The 12,174-nt window shown below is 39.9% G+C and overlaps 1 protein-coding gene across 1 annotated transcript in view; it reads left to right on the forward strand.

Annotated features, from left to right (window-relative positions):
* Positions 1–222: 222 nt before the first annotated feature.
* The window catches only part of RUNX1T1 (RUNX1 partner transcriptional co-repressor 1), a 127,789-nt gene continuing 115,837 nt past the window's right edge, over positions 223–12,174 (forward strand). The window contains 2 exon segments of the mRNA XM_036830511.1: positions 223–318; positions 320–344. Of these exon segments, the coding sequence (XP_036686406.1) occupies positions 223–318; positions 320–344 (121 nt within the window).

Consider the following 12,174-nt stretch of genomic DNA (forward strand, 5'->3'; position numbering starts at 1 on the left):
TCTGGAGCCGGAGCCCCCGCCCCCTCCTTGCCTTTCCGTTTCTTCCCTCCAGCTTGTGTCTCTTTCTGTCTCTCCCACTTTTCCTCCCTCTCCCGCTCCGTCTCACACGCACCCTCTGTTTATTTTCCTGCCTCCATCTGGGCCCTGCTGATATTGTAATCACCCTGATGCACGTTGGCTTCTCTCCTCTCCCTCCTGCGCTCACACACTCACTCACACACAATGTGCCATCCTGACAAGCCTTTTACTTCTGATAAGCTCCGATGTGTGTTTAATGAATACAAAGCCGCGGTCTGGGTGCCGCCTCGGCTGCGGCCGCCTCTCCTGCGCTCCTTTGCCAGAAGGTAATCTCCGTGAACGGGGAGGGGAGGCGGGCAGGGAGGAAGGAGGGGTGGGAAAGAACGGGGGAGGGGGGTGTGGGGAGGCTGCCTTTCTCTTTTCCTCTCTCCCTTTCCAATGATTCAGAAGTCGATAAGACCAGGAGAAGTGAAGATGTAACATGTTATCTGTCGCTCCTCTTAGCTGGCGGAGAGAATTTACATTTAAAGATTAGCAGAGGGAGAAAGAGAAATCTGCCTTTTGTTGTGTGGGGTGAGGAGGAGGCATCAGCCCTGGCCTGGCCGCTATCTCCCATCACCTCTGCTATCCAGACAGGACTCACGGAGGTGAGATTACCGGAGGGCCTTATCTTTAATTGGGTTTAGTTTTGCCATTCTGAATAGGTTTAAAGAGACTGGATAAAGGGGGAACAATAGATTATTTATTGACGGGATGCTGAAACCTTTAGATGAAGAGGGGAGAGAAAAAGCTGCTTAACAACTTGATTAGTTCATTTTTATTTTTATTGTAAGGTGAGACTGTCTCCCTTCTGGTTCAGGGAAGGACTGTAGAACTTAGGCAAATTTGAATGGCTTAAATGCCTTATTTTCTTTTCACCCTCACCTTCTGCCCTTCTTCGCACCATCTCCCATATAACAGGAGTTTCATTTACCCCTTATTTGTAAGATTGATAAACTGAGCAAAATTGGTAGAGGCTTTTGGAATTGATCATTTGTGTTTGGTTTTGTGTGACATGTTTTGAATGGGTGGTGAATTGATGCTAATGGTGGTACTTGAATGAGTGAGAAAAGCAAATGAAACCTACTTTTAATATGGAATTAGTTGATTTTATAGTATGGGTTCAACTATGTCTAGAGGGAAAAAGAAATCAAGTTGTTAGGTAGATTTGTATTTTGGATTTGAACCATGGGATTTTTTTTTCCCTTGGAGTTGGTTTAAAAGAAAAATAATTTTAAAATGTTTAATAAAACTGTTTAATTAAAAAAATGTTTAATACACTCATGAGTGTACTTAAAAAATTATAGTATTAACTTTAGAAGATAGTTAAAATGGATAAAAGTGGGAAAAACAATTGTTTTGCTTCCTACACATAGTCAAGATAAGTGTTTTCATAGGTAAATATGAACCAGTAACTAAGAGCCTAATTAAAATTTGTTTAAAGCCGGGGGGCATGTTTCCTTGTTGACAACAGCAGATCGATTGGGTAAGACAATAGAGTCCCGTTATTTCACTTCCATTGACTGAACATACTGACATTTCAGGTTTGCTGCTGCCTCAGTGAGCATGATGAAACACCAAAATTCACAGGCCAACTTGCCAGAGTGGTACATATATTACTGTATGTCATTTCTGCCTGAGGTTACCTTGTCACCCAGGCAGAATGGGAATGGACACCTGGAATCCTTCAGAGGGGTAGAGCCCTTTTGCTAGGAAACTGACAGAGAGCATGTCTTAGGAGCATCTTTAATTTTACTTAGAATTAGGTGTAACAGATAAATATGTGATACACTCTTATTTAAAAATCTGGGAAGCTACTTAGCTATCAATCTTGTATTTTACATATAATAATACCCATTTTCAAGATTTACCTTTATCTTCCCAGAGACATTTACACTGAGTGGTTGGTAGATCCTTACCGGCCTGTGCTCAGGTGACATCCATTTTTCCCCAGCTGGGGATCCTCAAACATTCAAGCACCTGCTAAATCTGTATCTGATAAAAGAATTTGTAAGGCCCCTTCAAAAACAGGGCCTGACTTTGTTTTTTTTTTGTGAGTGGAATAAGAAAATGGGATGTGTGTATTTTACACCCATGTGCCTGGATAGACAGCAATATGTATCGATAAGTATGTGTATTCCAAGCAGTGGCAGAGAAAATACTAAGTGTTCCGTATCTTAGTGTAAGCTACCCTTTTACACATTTTGCATAGTCGCTGCATGATAAAACTAAGTATTAGGCAGACATTGAGTCAAAGAAATTTGAATCATACAAAAGTGAACATGGAAAAAACCAGAAGGGACTTAATGTATTTTTTTAAAGCTTAATGAAAATATAAAACTATTATGAATATGCCTTATACCCAGCAGTTGTTGCTATCTAGTAGGCAACTTATGCCCTTTACAGCGTTTAGAACAAAACTAGTTCTTTATACCATTTTCATGAAAATGTTAGGTTTCTGTTTGATCAGCAGGTGCTGTTGAGATGAAAGCCATGTGTAAATTTTCAGAAGGCCAAAAGTGTCAATTCAGAAAAGGAAAGTGATAAGAGAAAATGCAATCAGTTTTCCTGTTTTCAATTTGTGCAGGATTTGAAGAGCTGTTTTGTTAAACTGCTACATCTGCTCCAATATGAATATTGAACTACTTCCACTAAAAATAACAACCTATAATTTGGAAGCTACTGCAGTCTTTCGTTAATGTGAGTGGGTTATTTAAAAACAAAAAAACAAAAAAATAAAAAAAAAATAAAAAAGACAATTTTCTATTCTGACAATCTCTTGCCTAATGTGCATTTTCATTTGTTGGCACTTTTATCCTCAGCAGATAAATGGTATTATGCAATTAGGACCTCATCTCGTTTGACTGTGAAAGAGGTTTCCATGGGTGAAAATCCTTGTAATATAAAATGGTTTCGCATAAAACAAAATTTATTTTAAAATAACCTGTTTAAATGCAGTTATTTATAATGATAGTTATTCCTTACATCCTCTAATACTACAATTTTTAACTTACTGCTGACTATTATAACAAAGTTAACACTATTCCATTGCATACTGGGCATTCCGTGATTTATTTCACCCTTAATATACCTGCAAATGTAAGTTTAAACCAATCAGGGATATTTTACCTAACAGGCCTTTCAGAATAATTTTTTTCATGCTTAAATAAAATGATTAAATTATGCTTGAGTGCCTGCATACAAAAGCTTTAGCTTCTATAGTACTGCTAATCAAATAAGTTTTATGGACGGGGAAAGCACCACATTAGAGAAAAATTGGATGCATTTTACTAGTGATATTTCTAGGAAAGACATGTTTTAAAAAAATAATCATCCAGTATTAAAAAGAGAACTCTAACATGAATAATCATAATAAAAATAATACTTCATTCCTACAAAAAGAAAATGAATGGCAATGCTATCCATGTAAAACTGGACATAGAGAATTAAGGTAGAAGGAAGACTGGTGAAATTTGGATCAGGTTCAATATTGACTCCATCCACAATTGCAGTTGGGTGGACTTGTGGCTATAGTAATTTGTCTAGGGTGAGACATGATTACTGCTTTGGATCAATTAGAGACTATGTAGCTTGTAGCTTCACACTTGAATTGCCAGACACACTCTTCGGAGATAAGCTCAGAATATCTCCAAAGTGGATAAAAGAGAAGACAGACACTGTGACACATTAGCATATTTGGTATTAACAAATGCAATGTTTCTTCTGAAACACCAGTCAAAAGAAGAGGTAGTTTGAAGAACAACATTGTGTGTACTTATGATTACATGTATTTAACCAACTAAAGAATAATGCTTATAAAGGATGTAATTTCCAATTTGAAGCCAAATTGTGGCATATCTTTCAGAGATCTGGGTATATTTCTTGGTGGGTATATTCTCTGGTATAGCACCAAGCACTTTGCTACTCTGAAGAAATAACACTGGATCACATATCAGTGAAGAAAGTTTATTTCACAGACACAATCCCATCATTTGGTATATGATCTTCTAGTGAGTTGTTTTTTGTGCTGAAGCCACAATCAGCCTTTAAGCCTCAGTGCCTTATGTGGCTTGAACAGGGAAGAGCTTCTTGTGATTCTCTTCAGAATGTTCATACTTTGTCAAGTGATATTCAGGCTTTTATATCAGAATCACTGCAAAAGTAATGCCCCATGGTTGAGGTTTAAGGTATGAGACCCTCTTGTTTGAAAAAGTTTTAAGCCATCAGTCTTGCTTAGAACCACTAACATTTTCAATGACTGTAAGAGACCTACTTAAAATCCCTCTGCTTTGTTAGTTCTGATTGAGGTTACCTGTATAATGTAACTCATGAAGCAGGGATTTGTTTTTGTGGGCTTCATATTGATCAGGGTCCCTAAAGCAAATCAGTATTTGGGTGAATGGGGCCTCTAGGATATAGATCTTGTTGAATGTGGAGGGCACAAATGTAAAGTTTTCCCATTGTTTATCCAACGATCTCAATACCTCCAAGTGCCTTAGGGAATGTGATTGACTAGATTCATTAATCTTTTAACACCTTGGGCATAGACTACTGAATGTGCTCTGGGCATTCAAGGGCTGCCACCTAGTTGTTGGACTTGGGAGAAAGTAGAGGAATTGACAAATGTTAGAGACCTACTGTGAGCCTGGCATTAACCTTCATGTACATTGTCAGCACTGATTTTAAGTAAATGTTTAACCAGCATTTCACTTTCTTCATTTCAAAGAGCTCTAGTCCATCACTCTTTTAGTAGTTCTTCTGGTTTGACCTTTTGCTCCAGTTTAGAAAACTGAGGTTTCCCTCTGTTCCCCAAATTAATTACCTGCTTTGTTCCCAAGTTCTAATAATTTTAGAGCCATGTTCTCTGAATATCTGGCTTAACGTGTTCCTTAGCAGTTATGAACTATGCATCCACTGTTTTCTTTACATTTGCCCTTGCCCCCAACCTAGGAATCACAGTTGGCTACTGGCCAGCAGATATCCTTGGATATGCCCAAATGCATGCCACTCTGTATCCCTCAGTGCCTCCTAATCCAGGCTTTTCCATTACTAAATTCTATTCTCCTGTCAGAATACCACCGTCCTACACTACACTGAGGCCTTGAGGCCTGTTCCCTCTGTTGATCTCATTCAGCACTCCAGAGTGGTCTTCTGCCCAGTGTCCTTAGTCCCTGAGGCTTGTCCCATCCCAGTCGGTTTGGTCACTCTATATCTCCATCTCGGCATCTCCCAGTTGGCTAGGTCCACTTCCTAGTCACTTCTAAGAGGAGAGGGATTCTGTACCATCTTGAGTTTGATTATGTAATGTAAAGCAGTGGTCCCCAGCCTTTTTGGCACCAGGGACCGGTTTCGTGGAAGACAATCTTTCCATGGACCGGGTGTTGGGTCGGGCGGGGGGAAGGCTCAGGCGGTAAAGCGAGCAATGGGGGAGCGATGGGGAGTGGCAGAGAGGAAGCTTTGCTCACTCACCCGCCCCTCACCTCCTGCTGTGCGCGGCCCGGTTCCTAACAGGGTTGGGGACCCCTGGTGTAAACTATTCTATTATGAAAAGAAGGATCTAGTGTGTGTGCATTCCCGTAATAGGCAAACTGGAGTTCCCTTTCCAGTTCAGTCATTGACTTGCTGGGTGGCATGGGGTGCACTCCAGCCCTCAGGTGCATTCTTCTGGAGCAAAATGATAGACAGACTCATTGATCATTAGGCTTCCCAACTCTCCTATGTACAAGACTATATAGGATATTAGGAGCGGGCTTTCAGGAATTTCCCGTGGTTAGGAGAATGAAAAAAAATCCTCATTTATATTTTTAATTCTGAGTTGGGGGCACTACTAATCTGCATATAATTGGGAAGTAGAATCAGTGTGGAACATCATTATCTCCCCACTATTCTTCATTGTGAAGAAGGGGTATGGGGAATAGTGAGTCATTTTTTCCATAGCCGTCCTGGATCTAGGATGATTGTCAGAAATTTTAGTTGTTACTGTACTTTTTTCAGAAGTGAATGATGGAGGGAAGAATCTGTTTATGCAGTGAGAAGGAACTAAAGATTTTAGGTCTTGCTCAAAGAAAATAGCCTTTATGCTTTTCCCTCAGGGTTGCTAGACAAGGTGAACTTGGTGCTTGGGGGCAGGAGTGAGGGGCTAGAGGCTAAAGCATGGTGGTGATTGATTGTGCTTACCAGGCTTTCCACAGTCTCAAGGTTTGGACCTAAGTCACTTGGGAATTTAGAAAATGACCTCTTTAAACCATTTTTGGAGAGAACCTGGTAAGTAATGGCTTATTTAAACCAACGGGGCACATTATCATTTGGCTAGAATCAGATGTTAAGTAAGAAAGACCAAAAACTGTCTGTTGTCTAAAGAACAGTCTGCTATTGCTTCTAAAAAAGTAGTTAAGAGCCCAATTATTACCAATAACACTTTGATTTTTGTACTTTCATTTTTAAAAAATATAGACATTATTAAAAGTTTAATCCTAATTTGTGAAATTATTGATAATGAACCCAGGCTGGATTTCTTTGGAACTTGGGAACTATTACATTTTTATACTTCTGATTTGATTAAGGTAAGCCCTTTGTCATCATCCAGGATGGCAGTAGAAACTTCTACTGTTTACTAGGAAGGACATGCAAGTTACATTACTTTCATGTGTCACTAGAAACGGAAACCACAGGAATCACTGTGGCTTCATAGGTTATAGAAAGTTTTTGCAGTGGCATTCGAAGTTTGGTGGGAGGCCAAACTGAAGTTCTTTGCCACAAAGATGAATGTCTTAAAAGTATGTATGCAGTGAACTCTTAGTTGGTACCTGACTTGACTGGATTGAATATTACATCAGAGAAATAACAGAGAAAATATTACCATGGGATGTAATGGCAGTTTGTCTAAAGATAAGCTCTCAAGAGCTAGGGGGCCACTAATAATAGGAGAGGAAATATTGCCAGAGCAGTGATGAGCTAGCTGTGGCCAGGTCTATTAGAGCACCAGGAGAGAAAACTAGCTGAAAGATGTTAAGAGTGTTTGGGATGTCCCTTCCACTAGACCTTGTGGGGAGTGCACCTGGTGACACTGAAGTAGATAGATTATGGTTCCTGCAAAGGCTGGCATAGGGTTGTGCCAGGGAGCTACCACAGCAGCATTGCTGAGAGCATTTTAAATGCACATCCAATTTGGCAAGCGGAATATTAGAAATTGGGAAGTCATCTCCCAGTGAATATGGTAAGCATGGTGCAAGTTGTGCTTTAAATACAAAGTCTTAAGAAGCTGGTTGCTCTATTTTGTTAAAACTAGATGTACTATACTCCTTCCCCTAACCTCAAGATATAGGAAGATGTGAGCTGTAAGACAGGTCATGAAACACTGCTAGTTTATTTTCTGAATCTTTGCATATGTTATGTACACAGTGATAAGCAAACACAGCTGGGAAGAACAGCAGATGATATTGGGACTGGAACTGTGATGTTTATCAGACTGACATAGTAATCCTTTCCTGTGAAAGTGTTCTTTTTAAGTGATGTTAGGATTCTGTAACTTTTATCATGTGTCAGGCAAGTATTCTTTATTGCCCAACCCCTTTGCCTACCTGTCACACATTTTCATTCTCATCTCTAGCTAGATTTATTTAGAAATGAGATCCACATTTGACCTCTGATGGGAAACAAATGTGGACAATGAATTCGAATCCTTTGTTTAAATAAGGGTAGGTAGGTGCATTTAGACCTGATATTCAGGTCTAAATGGAAAGTAAATGTGATCAGTCTCCATTGACTTGTCCAAGTCAAGCTTTGAGTTGGCTAGAGAAAGCGGGTATAAAATATCAGAGGAAAATATAAATGAAAAGTAATAAAATGAGCAACCCATTAAAGCTAATTTGACTATTTTAAAAGAAAGGCATATGTTCTTTGGGTAGCCCTGGTAATGAAACCTTTTAGAATATTTGAAAGAAAATTAAGATTTTTGCTATTGGTTGTAAATCTGAAGTAAATTAATAAATATTTAATGAATGCCTACTATGTGTAAAGCAGTGTGTTAGATGGAGGCACAGAACAGGTAGTAAGCTCAGTTCCCATTGAATGATAAACCCGCTCAGGACAAATTAAGTAGCTACAAAAGATGAAGAGGCTTGATTACTTACCAGTTAAATGATACAGTAAATGAGATTTTAGAGGTGGAGTGAGTTGGAATTTCAGCTTGTCTTAAGACAGGTAGGATTTATCAAGGCAACATTATTGTAATGGGGTTGTGGGCAGTTATAAGACAGGAATGGAGACTGGAAAAGGTTTTGGGAGAAGCGAGGTGTCTTGGGGTGGGGTGGGTAGAGGTTAGAGAGAGAGTAAATTAACATATGCAGATACAGCAAAAAGGACCCTTGGGTGATTATTGGGAAATAAATAGAAAGATCATAAGGCATTTGATTTAAGCTTTATCTTCTAAGTAAGCCAGAAGTTTAAAAAACTGTGTCCTATGGGACCCCTTAGGGTTGGGAGGTGGCATAGAGGGTGCCCAGATTGGGTTCAGGCCCTTTCATTCATCCTCTCAGCACTGTGAAACCAGAATAGTTCTGTTCTTTATAACAAATTGCTTTAGATATTAGATTTTCTAGTTGGACTTCTTTTGAACAAAGGGTGCCATGGTAAAATAAATCTTAATAAAACCAAAGCAAAAAAAAAAAAAAATTGTGCCAGTCAACAGGAAACCATGGACCCAGTTAAAGTTGTGTTTCTGAAGAGTTGGTCTGACTGCAGTGGGCCAGATGGGTTGGAATGGGGGAAGACTGAGGCCAGGTAGGGAACTTGTTTTGCAGTAGTTTAGATGTTAGATATTATAGAAGGATGGCCAGAATTGGGTTTGTGGGACAAGAAGGAATAGGCAGATGCCAGAGACATTGCAAAGGAAAAATAATTAGTACTTGGATATCGGGTGGATTTAGAGAGGAGGAAGTGATGACAGCTCAGATTAGATGTCCAGTGCACATAGCTTGCCAGAATTCGGGCATTGCTTCAATGTTTAAGGGGCAGCTTCCTGACCCCTCATAGACTCATAGAATCACAGCCTCCAGAAAGGAGCCTCAGAACCCAATTGTGTATCCCTGCTCCAGGGATTCTTGTGGTCCAGCTACTCTTGGGAAATGTTGATGGGGCTGTTACCTGGTAGGTTTTCCTTAAAGGGTAGTGGTTGCATGGAGGATTGATTATTGATTGCCCTGGGACTTGGCTCCCTCCTGTGCTTTGGCTCCTTGCATGGATTTCGAACTGTTTTGAGTTTCCTTTCATTTTGCTGGTAACTTCTGGCCATATGGGAGAATAAAAAGCGGTCAGGAGGGCTGGGTCTGGACCCTTAACTTTCCACCAGAGCAGCCTAACTGTTTTACATGTTTCGAACATTGGACTTTTGTTTAGGGAATAATTTTTAAAAATTTCTTTCAATTCTAATATTATGTAGAGGAGAGAAGGCAGGGACCAGAGAATAAGGAGTCAAGGAGGAGTTGATGGGAGGGCAGAGGCTGTTCTTCTACAGCAGTGTGTCCCAGACTCTGGGCTCAATACCCTTGGGGGGTGAGGAGCAGTGAGTTTCAAGGGGCTTTTGAACCTACATTCATTCATTCAGTAGCACAAGCATTGTCTGCAGACCAAATACTTTTTCACACAATGACATTTTTCAAATACACTTTAAATTAAATGAACAAAAATGCATTAAAATATTACTGAAATTAATAGAAACTTGTCTTTATGTATTTTACAATCAGCAGACTGTAAACAAAATACTATCATGTGTGATATCACAATTTTTTGTTTTAAAATGGAGGCCTCATATTAGAAAAGTAATGAATGAATCCCTTTTATATGTTAAAGGACAGTATTCAATCCTTAATAAATTGCTCACTGTTAATTGTCTCCCTTATTTAAGGAATTTTAGTTATTGGAAGAAACAACAACAAAATGTAGGACTTTTAGGCTATGGTTCACCAATATAATATTATTTCAGGGACTTTCACCTTGATTTGTTTAGTATCATTTAATTTGAAAACACTGGGAATTCTTTTTACTCTTTGAACTTTAAATTCAGAGTGTGTGGATAAAAATCTCTCAGAATTGGATTTTTTAAGACTTCTTTCTTCTGTAACCAATCTATAGTTTTTAAAAGGATGAGACCGATTTATATATGTTGATATGGAATCATTCCTGAGATATATTGTGAAATGAAAAAAGCAGGGAGCAATGTATATAGTGTGCTACGTTTATACAAAAAGTGCATAAACTACTTATGCATATGAATCTGACAATAGTAGTTGCTTTATGGGAAGAAAGTGGGGCTCAGGCATTGGTGGTTGGAAGGAGAATTTTTATTTCATGTCTGTTGGTCCTCTGAGTCTTTTTGCAAATCTCGTACCTGTTTCACTCACTGCAAAGTTAGAGACTGTAGCATCAGCTTGGGATGAATGGTTCTGGGATTCTGCCCTTCTGGGGGAAGGTGATTATGTTCTCTTCTCTGCTAGAAGGCGGCCAGGTGAAGTGGTGAAGAGACCCAACTCCCCAGTGCTTTGCCACTTGTTGGATCTCCTACTCTTCATCTGGAAATAATTCTCATCTGGATAATAATGGCACGACCCATAATGTTGTCATGTGGGTTGCATGAGATGGTATGTACAAAGCACAGTATCATTTCAGAAAGGCTTGCTTGTGCTAGGCATCTGACTTGACCACTCTTGAACTGTCCACTGCTCTCTTCTGGAAGCCCCCTGTAGGATCTTCTCCTCTCTATGGCTGTTCCTTTTCAGTCACCTTCACTCAGCAAATTCTTAACGGAGAGTCTAGTCCTGTTTAATGCCTGGGGATATAGAGGTGTTCAAGTCAGACAGTGCCCCTGATTTGCTAGACCTTTCTCACCTCAGCCTTAATTGAGAGCTATTTCTGCAGGGAACCCACTTTGTCCTCTTCTGAGTTGCTAATGAAACTATTCAAGTTTTCATGACCTCTCTTCCTCAAAGATAGAATTTGTCACATCTAGCATTTTGCCGCTATCCATGTGATTCAGACTTCTCTGCTGATTTGTAAGCTCCTTGAAAGTAGGAGTCTGGAACAGTTGGGGTACTTTTTGATGCTTTATTAAATATTTGGTGAAAGCTCATGTTATTTACTTAATACTGTCCTCAAATATTTCAACGTATTTACTTAATACTGTCCTCAAATATTTCATTGCTAAGACCAAAAATGAAATCTTTGGTTGCAAGAGCATGTTGTTTCTTTCCCAATCCCTTTCCCCCCTTGATCCCTTTTTATTGTGTTCTCTTATCACAGAATGTACAATTTATTGCCACCATATTTTAGCTTTAAGTTTCAGCAAACAAACACCCACATGTACAGCAGCCCTGGGTAAATTGAAGTGGTCAAGTCACTTGCATGTTCATAAGTGCACATCTTAACCTGTTTTATTTATTTTTCACCCTATGGCTCACAAATGTACTTTTTGTCAAGGATGAGATCCCTGAAATTGTAAGCAAAATATTGTATGCATGGACATATTTATGAGCTGGAACTGTCCCTTGGATCAGGGCCCCAACAAGGACCATTTTTGTGACTCCCAGCTTTCCCTCTCCCATGCCCCCAAGTGATCCCTTAGGTGCCAGGGGCTCCCATCCCTCTTTTGGTTGTCATGTCTGTTTTCTGGGCAGACCCCAGGCTGAGCACTTCTCGCTAGTACTCTTCTCCAGCCCCCTCTCCCACTCCCTCTCTACTCACCAGTCTTGTCTTTTCTCTGATACTGTGTGGGATTCCAGCTGTTGCTTGATGAACCAGCCTTAAAACTAGGAATGGCACTGGATAGAATGACAGGTCTGTCTCACCCTAAGATTCTGTGACTGAACGCCAAAGTGGGTGAAGCATCTTACTGTCTTTGCTTCCAGGTAACAATTCCAAGAGATGGTTTCAGAAGGGCAGCCTTTAGTTCCTTCATGCAAGTGACCGAACAATTTCAGACAGATATGTGTGGGGAGGAGGCACGGTAGATGCCTTCGTGGAGTGAAGTTCACATGTTGCCTTACTATATACTCACCTGGGAGTGAGCTCATTTGTAAACCACTCCTAGAGGCTTCCTCACTTGCCCAACATCGCCCTGCATGG

This window comes from Balaenoptera musculus, chromosome 17 (assembly GCF_009873245.2).
Source record: "Balaenoptera musculus isolate JJ_BM4_2016_0621 chromosome 17, mBalMus1.pri.v3, whole genome shotgun sequence".
Taxonomy (NCBI): Eukaryota; Metazoa; Chordata; class Mammalia; order Artiodactyla; family Balaenopteridae; genus Balaenoptera; species Balaenoptera musculus.